This window comes from Choristoneura fumiferana, chromosome 30 (genome assembly GCF_025370935.1).
Source record: "Choristoneura fumiferana chromosome 30, NRCan_CFum_1, whole genome shotgun sequence".
Classification (NCBI taxonomy): domain Eukaryota; kingdom Metazoa; phylum Arthropoda; class Insecta; order Lepidoptera; family Tortricidae; genus Choristoneura; species Choristoneura fumiferana.
In genome coordinates this window covers 3223598-3238067 of record NC_133501.1, presented here as the reverse complement: position 1 = coordinate 3238067, position 14470 = coordinate 3223598, and the positions used below count along the sequence as shown (strand labels likewise).

Here is a 14470-nt window from a genome sequence, read left to right as displayed (position 1 = left end):
GCACCGAAAACAGTAAAAGGCGACACGTGTTGTCTGTCGCCTCAGTCCTTTCTATAAAGTAGGTAGACGATACGCACTTGACCAACGTTTATCGAGTTTATGGCGTCAAAATGCCGATCCTGCAGGGCTACTACGAAACTCGAAGTTCGTGTCATGCGGTCCCTCTGACACACTATTTAATACGAGAGCGAGAGGGACGGTACGATACGAACTTCGAGTTTCGTAGTAGCCTGCTGTATCGTGCAAAAGTGCACTAATTATGCCTATTTGAGAATTTGTGACACCAATTTTGTGTATAACGTGAAATCCAATAAAAGATAATTTCAATTATGCTAGAAAAACAAACACTTAGAGTAAGTAAACCGAAAGAATGTATTTTGTGTTTGTGTGTGTGCTGCGTTGGGAACATATTATAACAATATCTTTAAGTACTTAAAAATAATGAAGTTAAACGGAGTTAATATGCTGTTACTGAACCAGTGAGATACACCTTTGACTTCATCTGCACTTTACATTAGGTGGGATAGAGGTCAATCATTGTCGATTTTGTGTAAAAAAAAGTCTGAACGGAGTGGAAGGTGGACCAGAAGCGATAAGTATTTCGCATCCTCTTTAAAGGAGCGCCCTATCTAGTATGAATCATTCGTTGTAATGGACGCTCGTAAATTAATGTCAAGATTGTTATAATTTACAAAAAAATTACACATTAACATATAAAAAAGTTTCTGTCAAAAACTCTGACGCCACGCCTTATGGGAAAAACGCTTTTTTTCCGAAATTTAGTTACATATGCTTAACAGTACGGAGTGCAAAATTCGAACTGACGCTTATATTATTTTAAACGAGAGCGAGAGGGACGGTACGATACGAGCTTCGATTTTCGAATTTCGTAGTAGCCTCTCAGGCTGCCTTTAACGGCCCTGTGACACAAGTTAGACTAGTTCCCCTTAAAACGTGTTAACTGTAACTACGAAATAGAAAAAATAAGAGGTAATGTCAACAAGTCGGTTTGGACCGTAATCAATCAGTGTCGTGAGAAATATATACACATTTATTCATACACACTTATACACACTTTGAAATCTTTTCGATTATTGGTCGTAGCTTTCATTCGAAAAAGTAAAACGTCAGATGGTGATGATAATGAAACTGACGTAAATATGCTTATAGATGAACTTAATTACCACTATAATCAGCGTGATTCATTAACATGCCATTTCCTCTTGTTATTTCTATTTCATAGATAAAAATACAAAAACAACTCGGCGACAGAAATACACGATTTATTCAAACTTACATTAGGAATAGTCTCCCATTGAGCCATAAGAGCTTTGTGCGGAGACCGAGCTATTGTGGCACTCCTGCCTCCCGGAGTGGCATCGTGCAGCACCAAGTCATACTCTCCATTAGTGAGAAGGCACCGGTTATGTTTGTCATACACTATCAGCTCACTGCCATACAGTTTGCTCCATTTGCTGTCTGATGTGCCATTGACGTGATCCGAGGATTTCAGTCGCTTTGTTGCAGGCTCTAGATAAGCAGGAATTTATTATCAACTTAATAATAGCTCTTGAAATGAAATATTCCATGATGACTGTACAGTCAGCAGCAGAAGTACTTGTGGTGCTCAAAATGATCTAAACACTCTTGGCAATAAAGTCACCCCGTAAGACAACCCATAAAAAAATAAAGTAAGAAATTTTTTAATATAAATAAAATACATACCTATCACAAACTATTGACAATTGATAATTTTGCATTGAATTTTATAAAAAAAAAACTTAAAGTTACCAGATATATTCTGTGGGTACCTAGCATAAGATACATAATATTTGTTATATTAACAAAATCTTAAGTTTAAATGAACCATTAAAAATTAGTTATGATTTTAAAATGGTAGGGGTGACACAATAAAAATATCTTTCACATCAATTTGCGCCTTACATTATATATTAAACAACAAAATGTAAGATTAAATTACACACAAATGGGCTGCAGATGAATTATTTATAGTAAATCTAGCCTATGGTATTATGTTAATAATTTGACATGAAAATACAAAACAATGTGCACAAGTTTCACATATATATGCAACATATATATTGATGCTTGAAAAGAGAAACTAAGCAACATTATTTTAACATAGTGAGTTAATACATGTTCAGAATCAGTAAATGTTTCCCTGTTGCTTGAGCTGTTTCAAATTTGCACAAAAATGACACTTAGTCAATTTCTCCTTTCAACCGTCAATATGCATTCTAATAAAGTTATTTTGCTAACTGCAATGTTCAGGCTTATAAAATTTTACGAATACTCAAAATATCTTACCTTCATTCTCTCCATTCATAATTTCTGTTGATGTGCTAGAAGTGTTTGCATTGTTTCCCGAGGTCCTGGTGACTGTGACTCGGAGCATGAGCATGTAGGACTTGACATTGGGCCCCTGCGAGGGACTGAAGGTTTCGCTTGAAATGCTGACAGCCGATGCCATGGCCGGCGGCTCAGATGTGGACGGATTGAGGGGCAGGGAAAAACTGCCAACCTGATCATTGAAGAAATTTAATTTTGAATACTAATAATTGTAACAAGTATGAGCGTTAGCATCTACAAATTCTAGCTGTGATTTAGAAAAAGTATTGCTGTGAGATAATAAATTAAATAAAGTAATCAAAAGTAATGTATAGTTAAAGAAACTGAATCTTGTACCGGGGTGGTACCTTAGTGTTGACATGTCATATGAGCATCACATACAGTTAAATTCATTATGAAAAAAGTTTTTACTTCAGTGCATGATTCAGTTTCATCAATGTCAATCATGTCAGGCAATGTTATGTCCATGAAAAGGTTCCACAGTAGATAACAATGAAGTTGTTTAATAATTACCAAATTACATTAAGTTAATTTATTTTGTAATCAACTACAGTAATTGTTTTATTAACCAGTAATACAACATACCATATCTTCGATAGTACAAAATCAGAATGAGTTAACATGGTACCTACAGTAGTACAAGGGCAGCCATACTAATATTATAAAAGTTTGCAAGTAGTTATGAGGATAAAAATTTCTCTAAAAATTTATAGACACAGTGATGGATAACCATAGACAGATAAATAAATAGATAGAAACTTTATCCTTCATAACAAAAACATGGCTCTATGATAAAAGCACAATAAAACAAAATAATAGAAGTTAAAAATTGTTGATACTTACAGAAACCTCCACAATAGCAGAGGAGCTCTCTTTCTCTTTTTGTGACATATCTTCAGCAGTAATGTTTCTACTTTCACTTGGTAATCCCGAGGGTCTACCAGGCTCTTATCATAGAACCCTAGAAACGTAAGGGTCATGAACCCCCCCAAGCTATTAGGTTGTAGCTCAGTACTCTTCTTCAAGGTGATTTTCTCCAATAAAGAGTCCACCTTAATCCAACCGCGACTTTTGTTACTCCTGGACATTCGCCTCTTCATGTACGACAATGTTCTGTTCAAGAAAATTGGCTGCAAATTTAAAGAAAGTCGTGAAATGACCAGATAACATGCACTTACGAGTTAATGATTATTTTACATTTAAGTCTATTTAACACTCACCGATAACATGTTCCGAGTTCGCAGAAATCTATATATTTGTGTCGGTTCTGTAAAACAGAAAAAAGCATTATCTAGCACAAATTATTATTCATCACAGAATGCTTACTATCTAACACTATCACTTACTTTCAAACGCTTGCAAAAACAATTCATGGTCAGCTTGAAGATGGTCAATTTTAGAGTTTTTGCTAGTTTCATTGTCTTTATACGCTTTTTTGGGGGCATTTCTGCTTATTTTAATTAAATAATCAACGAAACCGCCAAGTTCATCGGTTATCGGTTGTTGACTTGAACTAACAGACATTTGACAGTGGTCGATACGACATCGCGGGGCAGCGTCAGTCGGAGCGAGCATAGACAATAAATTAGGTTGGGCTACGAATCGTCCATTATACTATTTTTCTCAATACTAGTAGGCTTTTTTTTTTTTTTTTTTTTATATCGACTGAATGGCAAACGAGCAAGTGGTTCCTGATGGTAAGAGATCAAACCGCGCATAAACATCTGCAACACCAGGGGTATTGCAGACGCGTTGCCAACCTAGAGGCCTAAGATGGGAATACCTCACGTGCCAGTAATTTCAACCGGCTGTCTTACTCTCCACGCGTGAAACACAACATGCAAGCATGCTGCTTCACGGCAAGATTAGCGAGCAAGAACTAAGGCTACTTTCCGGAAGAGTCAAACTACTAAACTCCTTACCTTTTGGACTTCGTAATCAGTGTCGCGACAGGCGCGAATCTCTAGGTGAGTGGCCCGCTTTATTAGTTTTGGAGCGGCAACACTGAATATAAAAAAGTGACTGCTGTCAGTCTATGGCATGGCGGCTAATAGCGTCAAATGTGAAATGTGTATAAAGTTCATTTGTGGAAGTCATCAAGCAGCAACTGCAGTATCTCCATCCTCCCAAAGCTGAGTATACCTGAGTATTCCTATTTCTGCTGATCACCGGGTGTCGAGGCGCCTATGGTCTTTTCGGTGTATCACGTATTAATGTTTTTACTGTTGTTTGTACCAATCACACCCTGTGGGGCGCCAGCTCGGATGCATGCCCACACACATGGTGTGGGATCCATCCTGACTGGTGTCTATCTTGGACTCTACCTACAGCTCCATCGGCAACCCAGGGGCATATCTCGCTGTCCACTACGGGACACGGGATCTGGGTTGATTTAGAATCTTGGCGTGCGCAGTGGACCAAGTACTGTTTTGCGAGCGGGCCCGGAGACGTCCGGTTACCCCTCGCCCCTAGAGTGAGCCTGTATGTTTAGAGCTGTGTCGTAACATTGTGACACGTGATTGAGTCTTGCCGTTCTGATACCAGCTATGTTTTACAGTTGACCGAGAAGTAGTGCACCGAGGAGCGCCACGGGTCTGACCGTGACACTCCGTGGCCGGAGGAGTGATCAGGGTTACTCATCTGGCCATAATTTATGCAGGAGGTGGAAGGAGATTACACCAGCGGAGACACATCCAGTAATAATATAAGCGAAGCAGAACTATTGGGAGTTAGCAACCTACAAGAAAATGAATTCAGGTATGTTAAATATATGCTACATCGCGAAAGAAGGAATATATCTCATAATAAGCAAGTCTTACCCACAATATGAAAATATAGAAAGTATAGAGATATATAGATATATACAAAAAATTAATCACCCAATCTTTCGCGATATGGTGGAAGTGCGGGTGAAAACCAAATGATAAACTCCCGTACTAAAATTCAGAAAACCAATGTGGGTACAACTAAATTTGTGTTGCTGGTATTTTTGCCCCCGCCGGAGTGTCCTACAGGAATGGAAGACATCGGTGGATGAATATTATCGAAGAATGATGCATTGAAAATATAACTTCAATTTAATTAAGTACTCTGAAACTACAAGTTATGACTCGTAGCGACATCTGTTGTTTGATAGTGAAGAAAGTCTAGTATGGAGGTCAGATGGGCTACTACGAAACTCGCGAATCGAAGTTCGTATCGCACTCTCCCTTTCACTCGCGTATTAAATGTCATAAGCGTCAACGAGACGGCAACATCCGAAGTTCGAGTTTTTGCACTTCGTGGTATAGGACCAGTGTCGCGAGCGCTACTCGTTGCTTCTTTAGTTGGCAGCATTGCTGAAAAAATGGACGCCGCCGAAAATTTTCGTCATTTCTTATTTTGTTTAGTAAATCAACATAAGGAGTACGATAGTATTTAAGCAATTATTCTGTAAATGTATTTCAGGGATCAATTAAGATAAGTTATAGCAATTTACTTTACGGAATGAGTTGTAAAAATATACAACCGGAAGTGAGACCGGACCGTATACGAACATGGTGACCACTCGCGCGAGATAGAGGAAAAGATTTTAATTATAATTACTTGGTGAATACTCTTAGTTATTTACTTATAAGAAGAAGTTAATTTTAAGAATAATTTCAGACGTTTAAGTAGAGTATATAAAGTATTACGAGTGTGCATATTGTGATAAAAGTTGGTAATCGTATCGTTTCTTCGAATCGCGGCGCGGTAGATATATCTACCTACCTACCCTGCCTAGGTACTTACCTTTCCGCCATTACTGTATGTCGGCGCTTGAATTTCGTTTGCGAATTTGCAATTGTGAGCTAAGTGTATAAAAATAAGCTGGAAAGTGGTAAAAGGTGTTGAAAAACCAATAAGTGTTGTGTTACTTTGAGGTGAGTGTCGTAATTATAGGTTGTAAAAGTTTTATCTTACTTTCTGTTGCATGAATGAAAAGCTCCGTACGAGTAAAGTTTTAGATTTTCCAAGTAACTTTTTTATGTATTGAAATCGATTCAAACTTGATCTGGACAAACGAAAATAAGCAATAATGTCCGTGTTCAGTGCCGTTTGTCTTGATAGCCGAATCTTGTAGCAAAAACGTTTTATAAGTGTAAAAGATTTACACACGCGGCTTTTAAGAATTTTAGAAGTTCTCACGTGTGCTGTGCTAAATATCGAATTCTATAGAGTACATACTAAAAAGAAAACTTATTGAAGGCGGTCTCGGTGTCGCCTGCGTGATTTTTGGTACATACGTAGCATATTATGGAAACGTAAATACTACCTATAGGCATGTATAAACTTAGTGTATGATTATTGAGTAATTTTTAAATTGTTCTTTAAACCACTAGGTACTCGTACTAAAAGGATCGGTAGCACTCTCCTTACCGACTAAGAAAAGTGCACACTGATACACCTGAAGAAAGTTATGTAAGTAATAATAACTAATACAGTATATTTAGTTAGACCTGTAAGCAACACATATAGAAGTCAATCTATATCATAACATGTAGTGATGATGATTGAATAATGATGAGATTGAAATTATAACTCAAATAATTATTTTAAATAGTTTGATTCTAACATTTGTTTTGAAAAATAAAATAATAAATACACAGATTATTTAGTTCTCATCTGCTGGACTGAGCTTGAACTTATCATAATTATTTCATAAACCTAATTCAATACAAACTCATTTAATAAATAGGTATAGATTGTTTATGGAGATTTTGCTCAGGTACTAATAAAGGTGCACGGTAGTGCAAATGGGCAAGTTCTAGTTAGGTGTGAAATTCTTATGTAAAAATTTCTGAAGTGTATTGAATACTAGATTTGAATTAACATAAAGATTAATAAATATTATTAGAGGCATTAGGTAAATAATGTTGTTTGTTTGTATGTCTATCTGGGTCAAATTGTGTATTTCCTCACCAAGTGCTTGCTGACATCAGATGGTGTTCAAATTTAGTATGTTCATGTAACTTTAGGGATAAAGCTATGACATGGTAATTTGGAGCTGATCTGATGATGGAACCGGAAGGTACCTATAGGAACTCCTCAACTACATATGATAACACCATCGTGCTTGGACTTGTTTGATTTGTTTTGGTGAGCACTTGAACGCTAAGTGGGGTACAGTCGTGTACAGTCAGCAGCAATAGTGTAATAAATTACACTATGAAATTGAATGTTTTTAAAAAACTTATAATTATATTTTGGCTTTTCTTTTAAACTTGTTTACTATCAATAACTACCTACTATATTAGATTCGGTTTTATACATTGATATATGTATAGGTAATCAGTAGGTAAAGAGAAAAATGAAAATTATTCCAGATTACTACAACACAAGATGGATTCTGAGAATGAAGAGACCTCTCTAGATTATATTATAAAATCTAGACTTCACCAAATAATAAGAAGAATAAAAGAGCATAGCGCAGAAGCTGAAGCTTATTGTAAAGAAGGTAGCGATAAGGAGAAGAGGTGCAAAAGGCAAAAATATGTGCGTCTAAGTTGGAGAATATGATTAAACGATTTACAACGGAACTTAATGAATATTTTCGGACTTCAAACAATCCATCACCAGACGAGATCTCTGATATGAGCAACGCTCAATTTAATGGTGAAGAAATTTTAGCTGAACTAAAATGTAGACTGTCAGTCAACGTGGATAAGAATAAAAGAGAGATCCAGAGTGACAAGGAGCAAAGCCGTGCGTTTTCAGCGAAACTACCAACTCTTACGTTACCTGAATTTCAAGGAGATGTGTTAACTTGGTGTGAATTTTGGGACATATACAAGTCCAATATTCATGATAGGCCGATACCTGACGTTGACAAGCTACTTTATCTTAAGTCAACATTAAAGGGTGAACCTCGCAGGATTATAGACGGGTTAGAGACTACTAATAAAAACTATGAAATAGCCATTCAAATACTAACAAGCAGATATGGTAAACAATCACAGATTATTGATGCACACTACAGTGCCCTTAGCAAAGTAAAGGCTGCAGATACAAAAATAGAGGATTGTCGGACCACATTAAATGAGTTAGAACGTCATCTCAGGGTCCTACAATCACTTGGTGAAAACACAGATCATAACCATTTACGGTACCTTATTACGGAGAAATTCCCAGGAGATCTCATCTACGAAATGAAGATGAAACTGAAAGAAGACACTGTTGGAGAAATGAGAAAGCAATTGGAAGTGATAATATCTGCAAGAGAAGAAGCTAACAAAATAAGACCAGATAATAGTCCTACCGAAAAGGGAAACCATACAGTAGAAACACTACATATAACGCATAAGAATAAAGAACCTTTAAGAAATAAACCTGCAAGAAGGTTCAATAGTTTCAAGAAGGGAAATCACATGAAGAATAATAATATGAGGAGAGAAGAGAATAAGAACGAAAACAAGAAAGGCGAGCGTACACAAAGAATGGAACGAAGCTATTATTCCAGAAGCCAATGTGACACATCACGGAAACGAAAGTATGAACCAATGAGAAATAAAGACAAAGAACAAAGAGAAGGAACAAAGGAATACATAGAGCATAAAAGAAGGAAACTATCTTGCATATTCTGTGAAAAGGATCACTATGCTGACCGGTGTCAAGAATATAAGACAATTGAAGAGAGAAGAGCGAAGCTAAATAAACGCTGCTTCAATTGCCTATCAGGAGACCATTTAATGCGTTTTTGCAAAAGTAGAAAGGAATGCGTCTACTGCTACAAGACGGGAAGACATCATCGAGCTCTATGTCCTGAAAAGTTTACAGCCAGAAAGGAAATGTCGTTAACCGCAGTGAATAGCGGTGAGTTTACAGTATTACAGACTGCGATAGTAACAGTGAAGAACGAGAGAGATCAACACAAACCCGTGACATGCAGGTTATTACTAGACTCAGGGTCTCAAAGATCATATGTCACAGTAGAGATTTCCAAGAAACTCAACCTATCGGTGAAGGAAGAAAATAGGCTGTCAATTTTCGGTTTTGCAAGCGAAACGCCTCGAGAGTATGATAGCCCACGAGTCGAATTGGAAATAACTACAAGAAAAAATAGAACTATAACGCTGCATGCCAACGAAGTCCTACAATTACTAAAGGAGTAGAAACGCCGGTTATTAATCTCGACAAATGGAAGGATATCACTCTAGCTGACGACGGATCCCTCGGAGATAGAGTAGATATTTTAGTTGGGAACGACTACTATTTTAACTTGATTGGTACAGAAAAGGTACGCCTTCAAGACAACCTATTTATAATAAACTCCGAGTTTGGATGGTTGGTTAGTGGAAGAGTAAATACCAAGGAAAGTGAAAATACTTTTTCGGTTATAACCTACTGTCAAAATCACGATCCGAATTGCGTCTACTTTACTGAACCAGACCTACCTCTAAAAAACATGGACATTTCATTCTTATGGGCTTTAGAAAGTATCGGCATTACGGATAACCCGAAGACCACGAGAGAAGATGAAGCTATTAAGCATCTCAACGAAACCATACGTCATATAGATGGCAGGTACATGGTAAAATGGCCATGGGTTGAATACCCTCCAAGGATGCCTACTAACTTTGGGTTAGCGTATGGAAGACTGAAAGGCCTACTCCAACGATTGAATGAGAGTTCAATGAAAGAATATCAAAATATACTGGAAGAACAACTGAACAATGGCGTCATCGAAATCATAAATCCAGATGAAGACGTTTATATCCAGAAAGTACCTCCTATTCATTACCTTCCTCACCACATGGTGAAACAAGAAGGTAAGAAAGGACGGATTGTGTACGACGCGTCTGGAAAGTTGAAAGAGAGTAAGAGTTTGAATGAGTGCATGTATAAAGGTCCATCGATGATTGGAGATTTGATAGCATTACTCATTCAATTCAGAACAAATAAAGTTGCGATAACAGCTGATGTGGAAAAAGCATTTCTACAAATAGGACTCCAGACTGAAGACAGAGACGTAACTAGGTTCATTTGGATAAAGGACAAAAGTAAACCTCTATCTATGGATAACATTATACATATGCGCTTTTGTAGAGTGCCGTTTGGAATCATTGCAAGTCCGTTCATATTGACAGCCACGCTACGGTATCACGTCTCACAGAATGCACCAGAACTGATTCCTAAGATTGTGGACAAATGCTACGTCGACAACTTCGTTACTGGAACAGACTCTACAGAAGCAGCGATACAACTGTTTATAACCACACGAAAAGTCTTCAATGAGATAGCTATGAATCTGAGAGACTGGATTTCAAACGATAAAGCTTTTCTCAAAACCATCCCATCAGAATACAAAGCCGAACAAACAGAAGAAACAAAAATACTGGGCTTAATATGGAATATCAAGAAAGATACCTTGCGATTGAACATTAAAAGCGAACCTTTCAAAGAAGAAAACGTTAAAGGACCTCAGAGCAAAAGGAAGATACTGAGTACAATTGCTTCTATGTATGACCCATGTGGACTTTGTTGCCCATTGATTTTACCTACGAAGTTGCTAATGCAAAAATTATGGGAAATAAAAATAAAATGGGACACAGTCTTACCTGACGAACTGCAAAGAAAGTGGGAAGATATTATTAATCGCTTGGAAGCAATAAAACATGTAGAAATACCCCGTTATATAGGACTTACCGGAGAAGCAGTATATGAGCTACACGGATTTAGCGACGCATCAAAGCAAGCATACGCGGCAGTGATCTACTTGACAGCCGGAAATGAAGACAAAAGGAACATATCATTCGTTATGGCTAAGTCAAAGGTTGTGCCAAAAGAGGAAAGAGAAGATTTGCGCATGCCCAGACTTGAATTACTAGGTTGTTACTTAGGTAGCAAACTATTGAAATATGTCAAGAACGTGATAGGCATCACAATAACCAAAGAATACTTATGGACGGACAGTAAAATAGTTCTAAGTTGGGTCCACTCTAATAAATTATTACCTCCCTTTATTGGGAGGAGAGTAGATGCCATCAAAGAAAATAAGCAGTTGGAACTACGCTATGTAAACACGGAAGCTAATCCTGCTGACCTGGCGACACGACCCGATTTATGGGAAAAGAAAAAGACGCTGTGGCTTAACGGCCCTGAATTCCTAAGACAAGGAAAAAGAAAATGGCCAAGCCATTCCGTATTTGAGACTCGAGACCTGTCGTCGGGGCAGGGTCCTTCGGATACAGTAAACTTAATGGAGATTAACGAGAAAAATACCAGACAAGACATTTCGCGAAGAGAATATACCAGTAGATACTATGAAGAGCATTAAAGACCTGCAGAAAGAATATTTTCCACTAGAAAGCAAAGGAAAGAAAACGAGTTTAGCAATTAATTTGGAATTATTCAAAGACATAGACGGACTGTTGCGATGCAATGGCCGTATGAAACATGCAGAATGGTCTTTCGACAAACGTCATCCAATACTAATACCCAGAGACTGCACATTTACAAATGACCTCGTCATGAAAACTCACAGAGAAAATTATCATATGAAAGCTACTCACACGTTGAGCAGAGTAAGAGAGTCATACTGGATTCCAAAGGGGAAGAGTTACGTACAGCGACTATTAGCAAAATGCCCAGAGTGTATCAAGCATAGCGGAGGCCCTTTTAAGTTACCTCCAGCACCAGCATTACCTCCAGAGAGAGTAAATTACTCGTCACCGTTCACTTATACAGGTGTTGACTACATGGGACCTCTTCTGATAAACAACGGAGATGGAAATAGCAAGAGATGGATCTGTCTTTTTACATGCTTAGTCGTGAGAGCGGTTCACCTCGAAGTCGTACGAGACCTTACGGCTGAAGAAGGTTTACTCGCGCTAAGAAGAATGATCTCTACTACGAGAGGAATACCATCATTAGTAACATCAGATAATGCTCAACATTTCAAGCTGATAGCAGAAATCATTTCAAGTCAATATTGCATTGACAAGAAGATAAGATGGAGGTACATAATACCCTCTCCCCTTGGGCAGGTGGATTTTACGAACGTTTAATAGGTATTGTAAAGAATTGCATGAAGAGGACGCTAGGAAAACACATGCTGAAAGATAATCAGCTCTCAACGATCGTTAAAGAGATTGAGGCCGTGGTTAACTCACGACCGCTCACTAGCGTGGATTCCGAACCCGACTATGTTTTGAAGCCTTCGGACTTTCTGACTGCAGGAAAAGTAATCACATTAGAAGAAGCCGAAAATGAGTCCGAACCACAAATTATGACCACAACGAAGACAGAATTAATAAAAGGCTGGAAACGAGCACTCATCATGCTAAAAGAATTTAAAGAAATGTTTTATAACCGTTACCTACTAAGTCTTCGCGAGAGATACGGACATCTGCCGCGAGAACCGCGAATAACTTCGAAACTTACACCGAGTCCTGGTCAGATCGTACAGATCAAGGGCGACTCCAAGAATAGAAACGACTGGAAGGTAGGGAAGATTACAGAACTGATCCCGAGTGCTGACAGTCTATGTAGAGCAGCAATAGTACAAGTAGGGGACACTGAGTACACGCGTTCTATCGCACATCTCTACCCTCTCGAGATAGAGGATGCTCCAGAGCCTATTGCGAACATCAGCAGTAAAGGAGGAACTCGTCCTTTAGTGACACCTGATCACGACACGTTAAATATAGAGAGTGTGGAGGAAATTCGCCCTCTGACACCTGATTTAACAACAGCTGTAATACCTCAACCTCAAGTCATTGCACCTATGCCATTGACGATGGAAGATCACGTTAGTATACAAGATGAAGACGCAGAACATGCACCGACAGAACATGAAGATGAATCGCTACCTAATACAACTGAGATGAATGATATGGATGTGAACCAGAGGTCGAAACGAGCTGCAGCCACTAAAGCCATGGAGAGAATCAAGGAATGGACGCGAGACCTGACTGCGCTACTGCTTCACTCCAAAGCCTTGCCGCCGGGGAGTGTCGCGACAGGCGCGAATCTCTAGGTGAGTGGCCCGCTTTATTAGTTTTGGAGTGGCAACACTGAATATAAAAAAGTGACTGCTGTCAGTCTATGGCATGGCGGCTAATAGCGTCAAATGTGAAATGTGTATAAAGTTCATTTGTGGAAGTCATCAAGCAGCAACTGCAGTATCTCCATCCTCCCAAAGCTGAGTATACCTGAGTATTCCTATTTCTGCTGATCACCGGGTGTCGAGGCGCCTATGGTCTTTTCGGTGTATCACGTATTAATGTTTTTACTGTTGTTTGTACCAATCACACCCTGTGGGGCGCCAGCTCGGATGCATGCCCACACACATGGTGTGGGATCCATCCTGACTGGTGTCTATCGTGGACTCTACCTACAGCTCCATCGGCAACCCAGGGGCATATCTCGCTGTCCACTACGGGACACGGGATCTGGGTTGATTTAGAATCTTGGCGTGCGCAGTGGACCAAGTACTGTTTTTGCGAGCGGGCCCGGAGACGTCCGGTTACCCCCTCGCCCCTAGAGTGAGCCTGTATGTTTAGAGCAGTGTCGTAACCTTGTGACACGTGATTGAGTCTTGCCGTTCTGATACCAGCTATGTTTTACAGTTGACCGAGAAGTAGTGCACCGAGGAGCGCCACGGGCTGACCGTGACACTCCGTGGCCGGATGAATGATCAGGGTTACTCATCTGGCCATAATTTATGCAGGAGGTGGAAGGAGATTACCAGCGGAGACACATCCAGTAATAATATAAGCGAAGCAGAACTATTGGGAGTTAGCAACCTACAAGAAAATGAATTCAGGTATGTTAAATATATGCTACATCGCGAAAGAAGGAATATATCTCATAATAAGCAAGTCTTACCCACAATATGAAAATATAGAAAGTATAGAGATATATAGATATATACAAAATTAAACCACCCAATCTTTCGCGATAATGCAGTACCTGATTACTCCAAAGTAAAATACTAAACATTTATTGTTTTGCTTATAAGATTAATAATAATTTATTATGAGATAGTCGCCCTCGTAAAAAGTATGTAATTCTTATGTAATTAGTGTTATTCAAGAAGCCTTTTGAGTGAGTTATTCGAGCACCAAAGCTAAACATGAAA

The 14470-nt window shown here is 38.7% G+C and overlaps 1 protein-coding gene, 1 long non-coding RNA gene and 1 pseudogene across 3 annotated transcripts; 2 read left to right on the top strand and 1 right to left on the bottom strand.

Annotated features, from left to right (window-relative positions):
* Window positions 1-911: 911 nt before the first annotated feature.
* LOC141444467 (polycomb protein suz12-like) lies at window positions 912-3894 on the bottom strand (annotated as a pseudogene).
* A 1576-nt stretch (window positions 3895-5470) lies between these two features.
* Window positions 5471-7845, top strand: LOC141444665 (uncharacterized). The gene is made up of 3 exons (XR_012453198.1): window positions 5471-6272; window positions 6732-6810; window positions 7716-7845. It is a non-coding gene; the product is annotated as an uncharacterized lncRNA (long non-coding RNA).
* Window positions 7846-12380: 4535 nt separating this feature from the next.
* Window positions 12381-14248, top strand: LOC141444664 (uncharacterized). 2 transcript variants are annotated; one of them, XM_074110246.1, is made up of 2 exons: window positions 12381-13366; window positions 14060-14248. In XM_074110246.1, the coding sequence occupies exon 1, from the start codon at window positions 12416-12418 to the stop codon at window positions 13364-13366; it is 951 nt and encodes a 316-aa protein (XP_073966347.1). In that variant the 5' UTR covers window positions 12381-12415; the 3' UTR covers window positions 14060-14248. The 2 variants fall into 2 exon arrangements, with proteins under 2 accessions (XP_073966347.1, XP_073966345.1); XM_074110244.1 differs by having other exon boundaries at window positions 13959-14248.
* The last annotated feature ends 222 nt before the right edge of the window (window positions 14249-14470 follow it).

Coding starts and splice junctions, on each gene's coding strand:
- LOC141444664 (XM_074110246.1), top strand. CDS start 12,416: ATGAAGAGGACGCTAGGAAAACACATGCTGAAAGATAATCAGCTCTCA.